Source organism: Paroedura picta, chromosome 6 (assembly GCF_049243985.1).
Source record: "Paroedura picta isolate Pp20150507F chromosome 6, Ppicta_v3.0, whole genome shotgun sequence".
NCBI lineage: Eukaryota > Metazoa > Chordata > Lepidosauria > Squamata > Gekkonidae > Paroedura > Paroedura picta.
In genome coordinates, this window is record NC_135374.1 from 87,506,971 (window position 1) to 87,527,533 (window position 20,563).

The 20,563-nt window shown below is 45.0% G+C and overlaps 1 protein-coding gene across 3 annotated transcripts in view; it reads right to left on the reverse strand.

Moving 5' to 3' along the window:
• The window catches only part of AFF3 (ALF transcription elongation factor 3), a 388,206-nt gene that overhangs the window by 83,554 nt on the left and 284,089 nt on the right, over positions 1 to 20,563 (reverse strand). For all 3 annotated transcript variants that reach the window (XM_077343516.1, XM_077343514.1, XM_077343515.1), the window contains exon 8: positions 4,865 to 4,905. In XM_077343516.1, coding sequence (XP_077199631.1) covers positions 4,865 to 4,905 — 41 coding nt within the window. The remainder of the gene's footprint in view (positions 1 to 4,864; positions 4,906 to 20,563) is intronic.

Genomic DNA, 20,563 nt, shown 5'->3' on the forward strand with positions numbered 1-20,563 from the left:
CATGTTTAAGAGAAGGAAGGCAGTAACACCCTTATAAAAAAAATAAATGTTGCCAACCTTTTAAAGTTTTTGAAAGACACCGGGTTTAATTGTAGCTGATTAATGTAACTGCTCTGCCTTGTAAGTATTGTTTATGAGCATATGAACAAATGTTAATTTTAGTATGATGCTTTAGAAGCAATACCATTGCAATTATTTTCAGAGTGCTGCCCTACCAATATAAAAGGTGCTCTTATGTACTAATGCTAGCAGAGGAATCAAACTCAATTTGTGCCCAAATAGGGGGCACAACGTTTTCTACATGTTCTAGATTCCATAGAACTCGCTCAAGGTATTTTATCATCCCCAGCTACATATAACTGTGTCTTCATCTTCCTAAACTGCAACATATGGTCTCATAGAAAATTTTATTTAGAAAATTTACACATTGCCTCTCCAGAAGTCTGCTCAGGGCAGCTTATAACTAAGATAATAAAACAAAGCCATTAAACGAGCCATTAAAAAACAAGCAGATCCCATTAAAACAAGGTAGGGCATAACAACAGCATAAAATACATACTGAGCAGCCTAAAAATTATGTAGATAAAGTGGCCAGAAGCAGGCTGTAACGTGTTTAAAAGATAAAGTTCATTAATTAAAAGTCTAGATAAAAACAGAATGTTTTGCCTGGCGCCTAAAGAAAAGGTGAGCCTTATAGAAAACTAGGGGGAAAGCCCGTTGTATCCAGGAATACAACGGGCATTAGAGCTTGGCAGTGGGAAGAGGAAGGGGAAGAGTTTGTAAGGGCATAGGGTTGAATGTGTGTGTTATGTGGGAGGTTGTGGTGGCATGGTGGCAAATGAGGGCATGGGTGTGGAGATACAGGTGTCAAGAACCTGTGGTTTGGAATGTTAGTTGAGTGTGGGAGAGGACTGACCTTTGGGAATTGTGGCATAGTGGTTACAGATGGGCTTCCCAGAGCCATGTCTTCAGATATTGTGTCTTCAGATATTGTGAAGGTAAAATCAGACTGGAAACTCTTCTTAGGGGAAGATTACACGGCAACCAATTCCTCCCAGTTCTGTGTAATTTCCCTTCTTGTGTGAATTAGGCCAGTGGTCCCCAGCCTGCCTTGGCGCCGAGCCGTGGCTCCCTCTCCCCGCCCCCCCCCCGCAGTAAAAAACTTGCGGCCCGGGAAGCTTCTTACTGCGGGGGGGGGGGGAGAGGGAATCAGGGCCGCGCCCGTGCATTGCGCAGCCTGGCCGCGCATGTGCAATGCGCGGGTGCGCATGCACGGCATGTGCGGGCGGGCAGCTGCCCTGCCAGTCCCCAGCCTCAAAAAGGTTGGGGACCACTGAATTAGGCCACAGACACCAAAATGCCCCTCTGCCCTAATACACATGGGGTAGTCACAGTACACAGGCGTCTACTATGCTCCTTCTCCATTTTTATGTCCCTACATGCTTCTTTCATGGTTGCTCCTTAGAAGAATGGATTTTTGTACCCTGCTGTTTACTACCCAAAGGAGTCTCAAAGTGGTTTTCAAAAACCTTTTCCCTTTGTCTCTCCACAACAGTCAACCTGTGAGGGATGTGGGGCTGTGAGAGGTCTGAGAGAACTGGGAATAGGCCGTAGTGATGCAGCAGGCCTCATGTGTCTGAAAGCATTTTCCAATCGTCTTCCCTTCCTCTCCCAATAACCAACTCCCCATGAAAGAGGTGGGGTAGCAAGCCTCACAGGGAAGCTGGCAACCCTAAGAGGAAGACTCTATGTGCACAGCAGTCTTGACCTTAGTAAGGTTTTTTATACGTTTTTTTTTACTTGCCAGGCCAAGGTTAGAAAAAGTCATTTTAGTTCCCATGACTCTCCAGCCATTTACTTGTTCACTATGTACAGTTTCAGGCTGTAAATATTTATTTAGATTTTCCTGCACTCTCCAGACTCACAGGACTGATGCTGGTCTGCCTGTCTGCGCCCCAGAATACGAACAGTTGCTGGTAAGGGCTGGCCATAGCCTATAGGCCAGGAGGGACACATCTGCACCACTCCCTCCCAACTGCAGGCAAAAATGGCTCCTTTGAAGGCTGGACTCTGAGGCATTCTACGATTTTGAAGTCCCACCTCCAAACCTCCAGGAATATCTGCAACCCAGGGGTAGCCAACCTCCAGGTGGGGCCTGGAGAACCTCTGGGACTACAGCTCACCTGCAGAGTGTAAAGATCAGCTCCCCAGGCAGAAAGGGCTACTTTGGACAGGGTTGTGGTAAAGAAGCATTTAAGGCCTCCCAAACAGGTTGTTGTTGAATTGAAAGACTTGTGGCCTATTGCACAGAGTTGTTGTGCAGATGAAACAGGAAACAAAAGAACCAGTTTCGTCTGCAGAATAATGCTGTGCAGTAGGCCTCAAATCTGCAGAGGGTTGCAAAGAAGAAAGACACATGGCTTGGCTGTGTCTAACCCCCAGCCAGAGCTGTATTTTAAGCAAGAAGGGGCTTTTCTTTGGCCTCCCTGTCCGCCAACTGTTCGGCAGAAGGGGAAAGTTCCCCACCCTCAAAAGGAATGCCCTCAGGCTCCCTGCATTGCTCTTGGAAGGAAAATGCTTCCCTCCCCTCAGTCAGGGCCTGTCAGAGGATCCTTTGCAGCAGGCCTGAAGGGAGGGGGAGGGGGAGGGAGAGCACTCTCCAGGCTCCTGCCGGCTCTGTTAGTGTTCTGAGGCAATTTACAGTTGGACATGACAGTTAGGGCAGCCTTGGGGTGAAAAGGGCTGGCGCTGCCTGTCCAAGCCTCTGTTCTCATCCCCCTAGACAGCCCTACTGACCTCCTCTCCCTGCGGTGGTCAGGAGCAGACTGGCAGCCATGTCTCCTGATTGCCCTGGAACTCTGGTCTGTCCTGGTGAGGGCCCAATTGGAAGGCGCTTCATGCCTTTTGATTGGCCCCTACGCTTGTCAGTCCGGAGCCAAGGGGCCAATCCGGGAGTTTTGATCATGGACACAGCCCACCCCAACCCTCCTTACTGTTTTATTAAGAGGGGCAGATGGCATTCCAGCAATAAAGGGCCGCTACTTACCTCTCCTTAACTGGTGGGCACGACAATACAGATAGAGACAGTCCTTCAAGTACCCTGGTTCCAAGCCATTAAACGCTTTTAAGGTATCAACCAGCATTCTGAATCATATTTGAAAGTAGATAGACCATCACTGCAGGCATGATAGGGTCCCTGTATACATCACCCGTTCAACAATAACCTAACTGCTGCATTTTGGTGGTCAGGGGTGGGGGACAGAAGGTGATTGGCTGGCTGCTGGGTAGGCAGGCAAGGCGATTGGAGGAGGAGGCACTCAGGGGTGGGACACCCTGACTCTAGTTACGTCCGGATATACTTCCTTGGGGCTAGGGACCGTCAACTGGCTAGGTGACTGTCACAAGGAACAAGGGCTCCAGAGTCAAGTAGGGCACTAGTAGTTTGGCTCGGCGAAGGTGGATAAATGCCAATCTTGCTGGTCAAGTTCCTCTACACTCCCTAGGATCCCTCCATCTCAGAAAGGTCCCAACCTGGTACTGAAAACCCTATCTACATGTTAGGGATCTCTAAGTGGTCATCAATTGAAGGCTTATATTGGAGGAACTCTGCCTAAGACTACACTGCCCCTTTCCCCCCTGTTCAAGACTGGCTAGCATAGCTCAGACCATTCACCTTTTGACAACTTTGCAAGGAGATACTATTTTTCCTCCCTTTTAAAAGTCTAAACAGAACAGGGCTTGTCAGTGGAGGTGGGCTAGTTTTGATGGTCTCAGTCTCAGACCATAAAGAAATGTTATTCACCCATGCACAACATATCATTCATCCTAAGTGGCAGGCTCTGCTCTGGAGAAGCAGTTGACTGAGTTGCCTTACAAAGTCAATTACTGCTTATTCTCAGGGAGGCGGAGGGAGCGTGGGCCAGAAAGGTTGAGATGCCTGCCAAGAAGGCATGCGGAAATGTGCTGTGTGTCAGCCTACATGACACAGTATCTCATTTGTGGATAAATATAAATCTAGTAGGATTTTCTGAAAGAAAGAAAGAAAGAAAGAAAGAAAGAAAGAAAGAAAGAAAGAAAGAAAGAAAGAAAGAAAGAAAGAAAGAAAGAAAGAAAGAAAGAGCTATAAAAGGAACCTGCCAACTGCAATATTCCCAGTTCCTAAAACTGAAATAAAGTAAAACTGTATTTGAATGCATTCTTAATAATTCTAGGAATCCACTTTCATTAAGAGATATTTAAGGATGACTTTAAAGCTTGATTCCTATATGGTTTCCTCAGGAAAGTGAACAACACTTCCTAAGATTTCAGTAAAAATCAGTAAAAAATCAGTAAAAAAAAAAGATTTCAGCCTGAGCAACATTTGAGAAATTACTTAATATACACATTGTTGTCTGAGCAAGTACTAACAACAGTAAAAGGAAAAAATAATTGTCACACCATCTGGAATAAAAGGCACCATTTTATGAAAACAAAAGTCTAGAGAATTTCTCCAGTTAAAAAAGGGAAAAAGTCAAAAGGATAATATCCTGAAATAAATGGCATACTTAATGCCAAGAAATGAGCCTAGATATATCTCAAACAAATGCTAAAGCTCAGAATTTACTGCATCATTCATGCAGTTTCATCTCTCTCATTTCATGCCACAACAAGGGATTCTACATACTCCATATGAAATACAGCAAGAATGTTCCCCCCCCAGCAATAAACTCCACACATGCATGACAAATCCAAGCATGCAAAATGTTTAACATCCCAGTTCAGAGATACTTTGGGGACAAAATCCGATTATGAGTTATATGCCACAATAAATAGGGCTCAGCGTTTCATAAAGCAATTTATAGTTCATAAAAATGACAAAATGTACCTGTCAGATAGAACCCGGAGAGCAGATTTCTGTGCTGCCTGCTGGAAGGAAGGGCAGAGATGTTTATTTTATACTCTGACTTTTAAAATATGAGCTCAATCAACGCTTAAAAAAAGTGTCACACACATTCCTGCCATGTGTCCACATTTTAAAGCATTAACAAGTAACAGTAAGTTCAGAGGAAAAGGGATATTTTCCTTCTATAACATCTAATAACACTTTGTTAAGTATGCTATAAAGTCAGAGGACTGTTAAAGCACTGCCCAGAACCTTAAATCTGAACTATCCTATTCAGAGGAATTTAAAAAATCTTTCCAGGAATCAATTCCCTTCCTTCCCACCATCTCCTTTACCATCAGTCTCCTCCCATTCTTCAATAGAAACAGATATCACATATTTGGGTTTCTGCAGTCATCTGTAGTGACAGAACTGTACATTTAGCAAGCTGTGCAAGATCTACAGGAGGTTTTTTAAGGCGCTGTTGTAATAAATTGCTGGCAAGTTTTGACTGTGCTACAGATGAATGATCCATTGATACTTCTTAGTCCTTGCCTACTGAAGGTGGTGGAAAAAATAGGGTTTGCTACTATGCTAACTTGTGGTTGAGGGAACAGAAATCATAGCTTCTACAACTAGAAGGGCGTTCAAGAAAAAGTAGCGAACCAGCTTTTCACATTAATTATTGCCTTCCCCCCACATGACTCTTACACCATATACTGACATGGCTTGCTTCATTTCAGTGTCTAACTAGTTTCTCTTAAATGAAGATAATCCTGGCTACAATTTTAGCCTTGGCTTGGATCTCATACATTCTGGAATTTAGCTTTCTTGTTGGCCTGGAATACAGACTTGGAGCAAAAATAGAGTATAAAGTCTGTTAGAATCAAATGCATATAACTTTTAAATACAGTATTGATTCAATGCATTCATTTAAAATCTGTATCCCACTATTCAGATAAAACTTAATAAAGTGGCTTGGAATTGTAAGTGGGTGGGGGAAAGAAAATATTTTTTTAAAAACACTACAAGCTCTGTGAAAAAGAAATAAAAACATTCAAAAATTATGACAAAGTAAGCCATTTGTTAAAAAAAACCCTATGAATAAAACAGTTGAAAATAAAACAGCATCAAATAGTAAAAATCAGTTCGAAAAGCTGGATAAAAGTCAAAGGAAGTGCCTCCCATCAATTTTCAAGATGTTCTAAACTTTTGCTGGAAAGTGATGGTGTTAATATCTTTAACCGCTCCTGTGGAGCAGATTAAATAAAGCCCTAAGGACTATTGGGGAGGAGTTAGGGCGGACTCTGTCCGTGATAAAAACTCTCCTGATTCGGCCCTACGAGCGCCACTCTTGCCCCAAGCGGCCGATGAGGAGACGCGCAAAGCGCGCCTCCCCATCGGCCACTTGGCACGGCCTCGCCCGCCAGGGGACTCCTTCCCATAGCCCTCGAGAAAGGAGCAGGGATGCCGCGTCGAAGACGCGGCGTCCCTGATCCTTTCCCGCCACCCCCCAACACCACACTACCGGGTAAGTCCTACAACCTCCCCTCCATACCCAGCCCCCTTCCTGCCCCGCCGCCGCTGCCTCCAACACAAACACCCCCCACGCACAAGCTGCCGCATCCAGCTGCCACCCGCTAACCCACCCACGCCCTCCCCAGACCCCTTCCCGACCTGCTGCCGCTTCACGACACACAAACACCCACCCAGCCACACACTCCGAACCCCACCCGCCGCCAGCCAACCCCCCAACCCTCCCCAGACCCCTTCCCGACCCGCCACCTCTTCCCAAGACAACACAACCCACCCAGCCACACACTCCGACACCAACCCGCCACCAGCCAACCCCCCCAAACCCTCCCCAGATCCCTGCCCAACCTCCCGCCGCTTCCCAACAAAAAACAACCCACTCCGTCACCCACCCGCAGCCCGCTCACCCTCCCACCCTCCCCAGACCCCTTCCAGACACGCCACAACGCCCCAAAAACCATCTGCCTCCTCTACCCCAGCCCCTGTCCCCACACTTCCGAACCCCACACCAACTCACCCTTCCCCCGGCCGCTCCCTTCTCCACTCTCACCTTCTGCCAGTCCTCCTGCTTCCTGTCCCTCTCTTCCCTTTGCCCTGCTAGCGACGCCGCCAGCCAGCGCGACTTGCCCACTGGCAGGCAGGCCACGCGAATGAACCAGGCATGCGCGGACTCACGCGCATGCCTGGTATCTTGCCCCGACGCCCCGCCCCTTGCTGCAGCATGCATGCCCGGACTCCCGAGCATGCGTGCTTCCCTTCCCCATCGCCCGCACCACCGCGCCTCAAAACCGCGCCGCTTACCCTCCTGAACCCACCACCTGCCCTGCAAACACAGGTACGGAGCCCTGGAACTATGCCTGCACTCTGCCCATTTTTAGAAATGGGCTTTTTTTCTAGTATGACTCATAAATCACAAAAAGGAGGGTAGCTGATATATATAACAAATATAGTCCCGCCATTGCCATTAAGGAGTAAGTGCATTCTTTGAAATTTTCAAATTTTCAAAATTGGGAAGTCCCACAAGTTTGCTTAAAATTTTTGTTTAGAGTCCACATGGCTCTGATCTGTGTATTCAAGTATTTAAAGATGCAGGCCATATGTTGCAAATAGTATATAGGAAAGTGGGGGATAGCAAGACTGTTGGGGTAGAATCCTACCTCCCTGCTCTCTTGCCAAGCCCAGTTTGGCCCCCAGGCTTGTTGTTATTGTTATACTGTTATATTGATTTTGATAGTGTTCTATGTGAATGTTCAAAAATGTTTTACGTAAACTGCCCAGAGACGTAGGGAAGGGCAGTATAAAAATATATATGAATGAATGAATGAATGAATGAATGAATGAATGAATGAGAGCTCAGACAACTGAGAGCACGTGGAGAGAGAGCTACTGGGGAGAGTTGCTGCTACTGGGGAGAGTTGGGAGGATTAAAAAGGGCTGCTCCTCACCAGAGGCAGAGCTCAGACAACTGAGAGCACGTGGAGAGAGAGCTACTGGGGAGAGTTGCTGCTGACCAGGTGAGGCTATTGGCAAGAGACATTACAAGCCTTTGGCAAGAGACATTACAATGCCTTTGGCAAGAGACATTACAATGGACCTCCAGGACACTCATCCCATCATCTGCAGTGAGTGTGACATGATTGCCTTCCTCCCAGAAGACAAGATGGACTACAGCTGCCCCAAGTGTAAGCTGGTAAAACTTTTGGAGGAAAAGATTAGGGGATTAGAAAACAAAATTATTACTCTGACCCAAAGTAAGAAAGGGGAGGAGTTCGTAGTCCAGAGCTCTGCAACATGGAATAAAGAGAATAAAGAGAATACAACCACTCCTGAAGAGGACAAGGAGATTGACCACAATAGGGAGCCTCTGCAGGCAGTTCGGAAAAAGACTGAACGGCGAAGGGCGAGACAATTCTCGGGGCCTTTGGAGCTCCAGAATAGATTTCAGGCCCTTGCAGAGGTGGTGCAAGGGTCAACAAGGGAAGAGGTCCCAAAACAAACTCTAAGACAAAGGGAAGAGGCCACGGGGACAGAAGGAAATGGAGTTGAGAAGAAAAAAAAAAGGAGAGTACTGGTAATTGGAGACTCCCTGCTAAGAGGAATGGATCGCCACGTGGCTGGGCCCGACCCCCTAACCCGAGAGGTGTGTTGCTTGCCAGGGGCGAAAATTAAAGATGTTTCAGAAAGGCTGCCCAAACTCCTCAAATCTACGGATCGCTACCCATTTGTGATGGTCCATGTGGGAACGAATGACATGTCCCTGAATACCATCGCTCCTATTAAAAAAGACTATCAAGATCTGGGGAGGAAGCTCAAGCAAATGGGGGCACAAGTGGTATTCTCTTCAATCTTGCCTGTCAAGGGAAGAGGAATGCGTCGGGAGAGGAAGATAATGGAGGTGAATCACTGGCTGCGTAGTTGGTGCCGGCAGGAGAGATTTGGTTTCTGGGACCATGGGATAGGCTTTCTTGAGGAAGGCCTACTAGCACCTGATGGACTGCACTTATCAAAACTGGGGAAGAATGTGTTTGGCAGGAACCTGGGGAGATTCATCAGGAGAGCTTTAAACTAAAGCCACTAGGGGAAGGAGACGATCAACATAGGGAGTGTATGGAAGGAAAACTATCGGAGGCAGCCCAACCGGCAAGGCCAGCTCATAGGGAACCAAAAGTAAAAGGATTCAGATGTCTTTATACTAACGCCCGAAGCATGGGCAATAAAAAGGAAGAGCTGGAACTTCTCATGCTGATGGAAAGGTATGATCTAGTAGGCATCACAGAAACTTGGTGGAATGATTCTCATGACTGGAATGTAATGGTGGATGGATATGAACTGTTCAGAAAAAACAGAATAGATCGAAGAGGTGGAGGAGTGGCACTGTATGTGAGGAAAGGGCTTACCTGTCAGGAAATTCTAGTGAAGGAGAGCATATCTACAGTGGAAAGCATCTGGGTGAAAATAAGCGAGGGGAAAACAAACAGTGTGGTGGTTGGTGTCTGCTACCGACCGCCTGACCAACGAGAGGATGTGGATGCTGCACTTTGTGAGCAGCTTGAGAAAATATCCAAACGGCAGGACCTTGTCATCATGGGTGACTTCAATTTCCCAGATGTGTGCTGGGAAACAAACTCTGCGAAGCGTCCTCAGTCATGCAAGTTTCTGACCTGCCTGGCTGACAATTTCATTTATCAAATGGTAGATGAACCCACAAGAGGTTCAGCCATACTGGACTTAATACTGACCAACAGGCAAGAGTTGGTGGATGAGGTGAAGGAGGTGGGGACCCTAGGGGGAAGTGACCATGTCCTCATAGAATTCCTTTTGAGATGGGGAGCCAAGGAAGCTTGTAGCCAGACGCGGATGTTGGATTTTCGTAGGGCAAACTTTAATAAACTCAGAGACATGATGAGTGTCATACCATGGACGAGAATGCTGGAAGGGAAGGGAGCATGTGAAGGGTGGGCGCTACTCAAACAAGAGCTATTGCATGCTCAATCAATGACTATTCCAGAAATACGAAAACACTGCAGGAGCTCTAAGAAGCCTATTTGGATGAACAGAGAACTTCAAGAGGAACTAAGAAAGAAAAGGAAAATGTTCAGGAAATGGAGGGAAGGACAGAGCTCTAAAGAAGAGTACCTACAGGTTACTAGGCACTGTAGATCAATCATCAGAAAGGCCAAAGCTGAGAGTGAGCTAAGATTGGCCAGGGAAGCCCACTGTAACAAGAAAAGATTTTTCAGTTACGTGAGGAGCAAACGTAAAGTAAAGGAGGCAATAGGCCCGCTGTTGGGTGCGGATGGACAAACTCTAACGAAAGATGCAGAGAAAGCAGAAAGGCTTAGTGCCTATTTTACATCTGTTTTTTCCCACAGGTCCAAGTGTTTAGGCACATCTAGAGATGGCTGTAGCCAAAGGATAGTGTCTGGGTGGCAGGTTAACATGGATAGAGAGGTGGTCGAGAGGCATTTAGCTACACTGGATGAGTTCAAATCCCCTGGTCCAGATGAAATGCACCCGAGAGTACTCAAAGAACTTTCCAGAGAACTTGCACAGCCCTTGTCCATCATCTTCGGAACCTCTTTAAGGACTGGAGATGTCCCGGAGGACTGGAAAAGAGCAAACGTTATTCCGATCTTCAAAAAAGGGAGGAAGGATGACCCGGGAAACTACAGACCAGTGAGTCTGACCTCTGTTGTGGGGAAGATAATGGAGCAGATATTAAAGGGAGCGATCTGCAAACATCTGGAGGACAATTTGGTGATCCAAGGAAGTCAGCATGGATTTGTCTCCAACAGGTCCTGCCAGACCAACCTAGTTTCCTTTTTTGACCAACTAACAGGTTTGCTGGATCGGGGAAATTTGGTTGATGTCATTTACTTGGATTTTAGTAAAGCTTTTGACAAGGTTCCCCATGATGTTCTGATGGATAAGTTGAAGGACTGCAATCTGGATTTTCAGATCGTTAGGTGGATAGGGAATTGGTTAGAGAACCGCACTCAAAGAGTTGTTGTCAATGGTGTTTCATCAGACTGGAGAGAGGTGAGTAGCGGGGTACCTCAGGGTTCGGTGCTCGGCCCGGTACTTTTTAACATATTTATTAATGATCTAGATGAGGGGGTGGAGGGACTACTCATCAAGTTTGCAGATGACACCAAATTGGGAGGACTGGCAAATACTCCGGAAGATAGAGACAGAGTTCAACGAGATCTGAACACAATGGAAAAATGGGCAAATGAGAACAAGATGCAATTTAATAAAGATAAGTGTAAAGTTCTGCATCTGGGTCAGAAAAATGAAAAGCATGCCTACTGGATGGGGGATACGCTTCTAGGTAGCACTGTGTGTGAACGAGACCTTGGGGTACTTGTGGATTGTAAACTAAACATGAGCAGGCAGTGTGATGCAGCGGTAAAAAAGGCAAATGCCATTTTGGGCTGTATCAACAGAGGCATCACATCAAAATCACAAGATGTCATAGTCCCATTGTATACGGTACTGGTCAGACCACACCTGGAGTACTGTGTGCAGTTCTGGAGGCCTCACTTCAAGAAGGACATCGATAAAATTGAAAGGGTACAGAGGAGAGCGACGAAGATGATCTGGGGCCAAGGGACCAAGCCCTATGAAGATAGGTTGAGGGACTTGGGAATGTTCAGCCTGGAGAAAAGGAGGTTGAGAGGGGACATGATAGCCCTCTTTAAGTATTTGAAAGGTTGTCACTTGGAGGAGGGCAGGATGCTGTTTCTGCTGGCTGCAGAGGAAAGGACACGCAGTAATGGGTTTAAACTTCAAGTACAACAATATAGGCTAGATATCAGGAAAAAGTTTTTCACAGTCAGAGTAGTTCAGCAGTGGAATAGGCTGCCTAAGGAGGTGGTGAGCTCCCCCTCACTGGCAGTCTTCAAGCAAAGGTTGGATACACACTTTTCTTGGATGCTTTAGGATGCTTAGGGCTAATCCTGCGTTGAGCAGGGGGTTGGACTAGATGGCCTGTATGGCCCCTTCCAACTCTATGATTCTATGATTCTATGATTAATGAATAAATAAATAAAAAGCTACCACTGGGTCTTACATGGAGCTCTGGCCTATACAGAAGCCACCACCATGCCCTCCGAAGCCCCTGGATTTTCCCTGGTCTCCACCACTGCTTCCAGGCCCAGTGCAGGTCCTGGGTTGGGCTGTAAATGATAGCATACTGTGGGCAGCTTCTGGGCTTCGGCAGCAACATGCAAAGTGCAGTGGCCACATTCCCAGCTGTGCCAGTGTGCATGCTCACTATGGCTCCCTGCTGCCAGGCCCAGCACAGAGCTCTGGGCTTTGCTGCCACAGGGCCGAGCACAGCTCCCAGGATATGCAGCCAATATCCTGGAATCCAGAAGGTTGCACAGCCACCACTGCTGTACCCTGTATTTTTAAATCCTTGTATTTTTTTTATTTAAGATTTTCTTACACTTTTTTTTTTGGGGGGGGGGTCTCCTATCTGTTGATTTAACTATCAGCAGATGGGGTGACATGTGGCTATTAGAATATAAGATGGGGAAGAAACGTTTACAAATGTATTATCAGACATACTGACTGCTAAACTTCTAAAGGTAGTAGAATATAGAACGGGGTCTTTTCAACTGGCATGTTTTGACATTTAAGGAGAAAGTCCTTAGAAATCATGTTCCTAAGCTATTTGGGGAGCACAGTGATGACACTACATCCTAAAACTCCCAATGATCTCCTCCAGCAGTGTCATTGCATAGAACCCCACAGGTCACACCATAGATCAGAGGTTCTCAATATTCCCGCCGCCGCAATGGCGGCGAACCAAAGGGGGTCATAGGTTTGCGTGCTCTGGTGCACTGGCGATCATGAAAGGCCAAGGAGGCCAGCGCTGTGGCACAGAGGGGCACACCAGTGCCCTTCCCCTCCGTGCCATGGCTCTGGCCGCCTCGGCTTTTCATGATTGCCAGCACGCGTGCAATCCTACAACCCCCTTTGGGTCGCCAAGGCCACCACCAAAGCAGGTAAACCAGTGGATCTCAACTTTCTCCTTGGTCACTGAGGCTGCCATTTGAAAGGGTCGATTGACCCACCTGGGGGTTGCGACTCCCATTTTGAAAACTGCTGCTCTAGATTGTGCCTTTTAGAAGGCCTGGACTCCCTAAGGCTCAGGTCCCTAAGACTCAGGGCAGTTCACATGAAACATAGGAACGAACAGTACAGAGAAAATTGTTAATATAAATAACAATAGAACAATAATAAACAGTAAATTCATAACCACAACATACAGATTGGATCAACTATTGCCCAGTCTTGTATCTAGTGTTTCAGGCAGCCATGTATCAATTACAAGCATTCCTGGAAGAAGCATCAGTCTTTGACTCATTCCAGTCTGGTATCCAGGGCAGCCATGGAAGTGGCTTTGGCCACCCTCACAGTGGCTCCCACCTTATCTTGTCTCTCTCATTCTCTCTTTCTGGTTCACTCGCTGAGGACAGCAGCTCCTCTTTGGAAAAAAACAATGGTCTGTGTGGTACCCGTGGGTAGACATGTTCTGGGCTGGCTACTGCCATCTTATCAGGAGTTGGCCACTGGGATTCCCTTGCACCTCTCCATGGTCAGCAGATCCAGATGGGCTTGCACCCCCTTATTGCCTGTAGATTGCCCCACCCTCCTACATAGCCCTTTGTAAGCCACTGTATCCATTCATTTCTCCCCCCTCATAGCTGTCTTTGTGCAGCAGCTGCTGAAGGTGGGCAGCTTAGCTGGAGGTCAAAGTGCATCAATTGAACAAATGTTTCTAGCTGAGAGAATGATATCTGGCAAATAGTACCCAGGAGAGGCTGGTCTTAAGGCACAAAAACACCTTGAAAAGTGCATGCAAGTGGCAGGCTTATTTGCTCATGCAAACTCATTGACTCAGCTGTGTTCTGTTTTTTTTTTCTTTCTAGCCCTGTTTATGAACCTTATGGGCTTCTGAGAAAGTAGCCATGGCTGACTGCTTATCTTCCGATGAATTCTGGGAGTTGAAGGGCCCAGAAGCTACAGAGGGCTTTACGAGGTTAGCCATCACAGCATCCTCATCCTCCAAGGAGGATTCATCAGACCCAATTCTGATACTGTTTCACTTTCTACTACATAGTGTAGGCAGGTGAACAGACAGAGCCAATATGTGCTGGCCATGTTACTAGGCCTAGGGAGCATCTATGCCTTAAAGAAACTATATTTATCATGATGTTCAATCATCTTGGCATGCATAGAATAGTGCACTTTTTCGCAACATGAAGGAGGGTAGAAAGTTTCTATTATCTTTCATACTGAAAGGTAAGATGTAAGGTGCAGCAGAAGGGAAACCTGTAGATTCTGAAATGAAGCATAATAAAATTGAGTTTCCCAACTCTGGCTTCCTATCAATACTATCAATAAATAACAATGATAAAAGCATGGAGCACTGCTCATAAGTGACAATGAGCTCAGAGGATTTTTGAACTGTTATTTCAACATTTCTGATACATGTTTAGTACATATATTAGAACATCTTATTTTTTTAAGAAAGGAGAATAACAGAAGGATGTTCCTCTAGAAAGAAAATATTGTGTGATACATGATTCTGTCACCAATATTTATTTATTTGAAGTATTTCTACTCCACTTTTCGATATGAATATTTAGGGGTGGCACTTTCCTAAAAACAATATAAACACGATAAAAACACATCAACGAGATAATTAAAACATAAACAGCTACACCAAAAAATGGTATAAAATGCAGCATTTCTTTTAGCAAGATTAAAGCAGCGTCTAGTTTTAAAATGAAAACAGAAATCTTAAGAGGCCTCCTAAGATAATACCCAAGCTAATTATGTTGCTTCACTGAGAAAAGGTAAATTGTCTAAAAGCTTGGGAAAATTAAGATGTCTTCAGCTGGACCCTGAAAGACTGTATAGTAGGCCCCCAGCAAGCCTGTGAGGGGAGAGAGATTTGTAACTTGGTACCAAAGTTGAAAAGTGTGATTATTTCTTGTAGTGGAATGCACCGCTTGCATGACTTGCTCCATCTGCAGTGCGCCATTGCTTTGTGTAGCTCAGGTGTGGCAAATGAGCGACCCAATCCCTAAAGATTATGCTCTGTGTACAGTCATCCTTAGTTATACCCTGATTGCTTATTAAGACATAATTGATGTGTTTTTCCTTCTATGTTGTTTAATAAGTTGCTTTGGGAAATTCCTTTAAGCTTCTCTAAATGTTACTTGGGTATCTATTTCAATCATCCTAAGTCTGTAATATTCACTTGTTTGTAGACATGTTTCATTGTTCATATGTTTCATTTAAATCTTGTTAACATCTGCACTTCTGGATATTGTATACTGGCTACCTATGTTTTGATAATTTCACAGTAACAACAACAAAGGTCATATGCATACAGTGAGAACACAGCAAGAATAATATATCTTTGTTAGAGATTGTCAAATGATGTTGAGGTTTCAAAGGGACAGCTTTCTGGGGTACATGCTACCAATTACCTTTCTGTCAATGAAGGCAAAAGTTTACAATTAGCACTTCACTGTTAATAAACAGCCCAATTTTCTCCCATTCTGTTCAACAGAGATGGCTGCAAAATCTGACTGGACTGTTACGTAGCTCAAATGCTGACTCATGGGTGACCAAGACTGTTTTTTAAAAAAACAAAAGGACCAATCGCACCCCTCCCATGAATGTCTGAGGTGGGCGGGGAACCTTATATTACATTAAAGTCACTAAACTTAAGCGGGAATAATTTTTCTGAGGATAAATCAGGATGAGGAGCTGTGTTACTCTGTCTATAGCAGCAGAAAAGAGCAAGAGTCCACTAACACGTTAAAGCAAGCTTTCTCAACCAGGGTTATGTGAAACCCAGGGGTTTCTTGAATAAGTGGGAGTTAATTAATTTTTATATATTTTAAAAATTTGTTAAACATTTATCAGGTGATATGACTATATCGGTAATGACTGGGGAAGGCACTGGCAAACCACCCCATATTGAGTCTGCCATGAAAACGCTAGAGGGCGTCACCCCAAGGGTCAGACACGACCCAGTGCTTGCAGAGGGAATACTTTTACCTTTACCTTATGACTATATATGGTCATGTTGACCTGCCTCCCAAAGTGGCCAATGATGGGCCTGGAGGAGGTGGGAAGGGGAGGGGCTCTGGGTGGGGGTTTACACAGCTATATTTCCTAACCATAACCTATATTTCCTAACCATAACCTAGTACCACTTCTGTGGCTTCTTGGAGCCTGAAGAAAGTTTCAGGGGTTTCTCAATGGTAAAAAAATTGAGAAAGGCTACCTTAAAGACTAACAAAAATTGTGGAAAGGTATGAGCTTTTGTGAGTCATTTTAACCTTCCAGGACATTCAGTTGCTGACCTAAGAGTAGTAGTTCTCCTACAAAGGAGATTAAGGGAGATTAGAGAGACTGTTAAATTGCAACTGATAACGAAGTTCAAGACAATGCATTCTCTAGGATGGGGGTCATCAACCCCCAGTCCGCAGCCTGGTGCCGGGCCTCGAGAGCCTCGGCAGCGGGCTGCGGCTCCCTCTCCCTGCCCCCCCGCATATGGGGGAGTGCAGAATTGAACCTGGCTCGCCAGATTAACCACTATACCAAACTGGCTCTCAAAGAATATCGGTATTGTGTATGAGGAAGGATTGAGATTGTACCAAAATAAATATTGATTGTACCAAAATAAATATTGATAGATTGCAAAGAAGAACTGAACGAATGGCATGAAACCAGGCAGGAAATTCTAGGTTCATTGCTTAGCTTCAGTATTCGAGCAGCAACCAAGTATAAGACATGGGATCATTCCCTTCCTTCTTTCCTCCTCCTCAGGAAACACAGATCCATTCACAATAAACTCCATCAATTTGCTCCCCCAGCATATCAAACGGAAGGTTCTAGTTGTACCTCAAATATATGACACAAAATAAGTATTCTCTCTACAGTAATCATTTTCTGCTTCACATTCTCTAGAGATTTCATCAGATATCCCTATCCTTTATTGCAACAAAAGTAAGTTCAACAGGCATTAACAAGTTACAGTGTCTGCGAAACAAGCTACTAAAATTGTTGCACGTCGCAATCTGTTGTTGAAAGGAAATCAAAGAGGAAATTAAAGGCCGTCATTGTAATTGGGATCGAGGAGTGAGCTGATTCAGGGTAATTACGGCTTCACCAGCAGTGAGATGGAGCTGAAAGCTCTGTTAGGGAGAGCTCAGAGCTTTAACACTGAGACCAGAGGCTACTGCTGTGTGCACCTTTCTGTTGGCTTGCATTTTAGCCAGTGTTACAATTTGACAACATGGTGAGCTCCTTTTGACAGTTAGATGAAACCGTAAGAGCAGTGTCAATTACTTAGTGACCTAGGGAGCTGAAAGAGGCTGAAACCACAAAAATCACCACAGGCAGAAACTGTTCAGTCAGGGGCGGATGCCTTTATTACATGTTTCTTGAACTTGGTGGGCTAAGCAAGACAGCTGTGTTAAACAAGGGTGATGACAAACACTCTGTGATTGTCATCATCCAGCCTCAGCCACAGTTATGGTCACTATGAGCATCTCCTTGTGCACTCTGCTTTGCAGATTCTGGAATATCAAGAAATTACATGTTCATTTTTAACCGAGTAGTTACTTGCTCATGAGTGGCCAATCTGACGGCACAGGAGAAGATAATGTTGCTATGGCACAGTGTAACAGTCAGGTCCATATAGCTGCCCAGGTTTTTGTTGACTGGCTTCTTAGATTTTTTGGGGGGGAGGGGAGGCGCTGCTGCATGGGGCATGATTAGGAATGCCAGTTCCCAGCCGGGACCTGGGAATCTACCCATTCATCTCCAGGCTATAATTTCCCTCGAGTTAATGGATGCTTTAGAGTAGCAGTTCTCAACCTTCCTAATGCCGCGACCCTTTAACACAGTTCCTCATGCTGTGGTGACTCCAAACCATAAAATCATGCAAGTGTTCTTTTACAGAAATCAAACCGAAATTGACCAATGGTGTGAAGATCCAGTGTTCATGATTGTTATACAAATTGTTTTTTCCCCAGGGTTTCTCAGTTCAGTTCTGCCTCTTGTCCCACCGAACTGTGCTGCCGCCTGGAGCACCTGGCGGGAGACTGTGCTGGAGGCACTGCTGAAGTGGCTGGGCACCTGCAGGAGGAGCAGCAACAGTGGCAACGCCCCCCAGCGAAGCTGCCGTGACCCCTGTGAAAGGGTTGTTTGACCCCCAAAGGGTCCCGACCCCCAGGTTGAGAACCACTGCTTTAAAGCATGGACTTTGTTGTCTTGTAGCGCACTGAGTTCCTTTGCCTCCCCAGGTTCCAACCCCAAATCTCTAGAAGTTTCCCAACCCTATCACGTGGCACTTTATTTGTAGCACTCTTGTGGAAAACACTGGCTGCTACTTTTCTCTGCAAACAGAGAAAACTTTGGGGCAAAATTTACTAAAGGGTGCAAGACATTGAAGGGATAGCATTTGTACAGGTCATCCAGTCACTAGGGAAGCCAGGCAATTGAATCTTGACTCCCATCTTCTTGATCTTATATGTGCGATCCACTAAGCAATGCTTGTGTAACCACGTATGGGACGATCCAACCATCTTTTATGCTGATTAAAATGGGGCGGGGGGGGGTCTCCTTTGCCCCCCAAAAAAATATTATGCTGGGAATTATGGGGCCTGCATACCCAAAAAACATGTGGGATGGGGATGAGTGAGGGGGAAAATTTGGCAAGGTTCACTGAAAAACCTGGCTACATCCAACCAATTGTTTAGTAGGGCTTACATGGGAGAACAGAATTTATGCAGAACGTACTGTTGAAGAAAAGGAAGAAGAATAGGTTTTTATCCCCTTCATTTCTCTACCGAAGTATCTTACGGTTACCTGTAACAGTTACCCTGTGAGGTTAGGTGGGGTTGAGAGAGTTCAGAGAGAACACAGACTGGTCCAACATCACCCAGCATGCTTCATGTGGAGGAGTGGGGAATCAAATCTGGTTCTCCAGATTAGAGTACTCTGCTCTTAACCACTGCACCACACTGGCTCTTTTGGTGGGCTACCTCATTCTCTCTCCTGTCTCATGCATGCCCTCTCCTCTCCAATGCTATCTAAGTGCTTCCCTGCATAATTTATAATAAGTGTTGAATCTTCAGTGTCATTATTGGGGAATATACACTTGACCTTCTCTCAATTAAGCATGTTCAAATCAAGCCTGATTGTGCTGCATACACAGTGTGACACGGAGCTTATTTTCATTCTGTTTCTTTCTAGCATGGGCATATTCAGCAACAGCCAACACAAGGAGGCTTTTAAAAATAATTAGCATCTGCTGCAAAGGGCAGTGGCTGCTGAGATCATTAAATGCGATCATTAAACTTCATCTTCTATTAAAATCTTGTTAGCCCATTTTAAATGCATTGCAACTAAGACTTCATTAATGAAAGCTGTCATAGCTGATCTGCCTTGGCAGTGCTGAGATTCAAAAGACTCAGCTTGCGAGTCATACCAGATTATATGTCCTTTGGGAAGGCTAAAGTTGAGGTGATGAGGTAGCTGCTACATCCCTAGCATTATTTCTGCTATTCTTTTTAAAGCAGAAGGAAATGGTATTGCTTTGGTATCACCTTCAATATTTTTGTGACATTTACATCACTTTGCAACATTAACTTCTCCTACATTATTTTGGATGTTTACTGTCTACATTATTCTGTTCCTCTCCTTTATGCCTCCCTGTTAATAAGTAAGTGCGCATTAAAGAAAGGCTTGCTTTTCATCTGGCAAGCCTAGTCCTGGAAACCATTTCTTTTTGCTGTTACATCACACCCGTGGTTTGCAAAAAGGCATGCTGAATATTCCATTTTCTTGGTAGCATCTTATGTTTTTGCACGTTGGCACCTTCTGCTAACTGGCTATCTTTAAATACTTCCTATTTTTATGTGAGCAACAGGTCAACTCTGCTTGTACTGTTAAATCCTTGGAACTTTTTCTGCTGAAAATGAGATTTCCGCCTTGTAATATGTCATGTACAGTTGTATACAACAGGGACCATGCAAAAGTACAAGATTGAAGCACAGTACCACAGTTTTTTTGCTTTGCTGGTTCAATTCAAAGCTTCTGCTCATACAAACAGTCTTATTCAACTGAGTGGTGGGAATGGAGTCATGCATGCAGAGGTTTCATTTTATGAGGCTGGAGTTAATTGGGGTTTGTTACCTGCATGCTTTTAATTTTGTATTGTATGCTGCCTGGAACCATGGGGAAAGGCGAGCTATAAATGTTTTAGGAAATAAATAAAGAAGTGTACACTGAACCAGTCTAATTCTGCCCAAACAACAGTTTAGTATATTCATGCCAATTCCTAAGATGGGCGTTTAGAACTTCAAATTGTAACAGGTCACAATATCCATGATGACTGATTGCAGATCTATATGCAGATATAATCACATTTTAACATGCAATGGCTCTGGTTTCTCTGTTGTAAAGTATTAAAACAGAGTTCTATTTCTCTGTCTTTTTTTACAGATGGAATTCCATTTTGGAGGCATGTCTCTCAGGATGGGTTCTGGTTGCTTCCTCAACTTCTATTTATACAATCCCACTATTCCTTTGGCAGAGACCAAGAGCACATACCAGGGTGTTGCCTTTTAT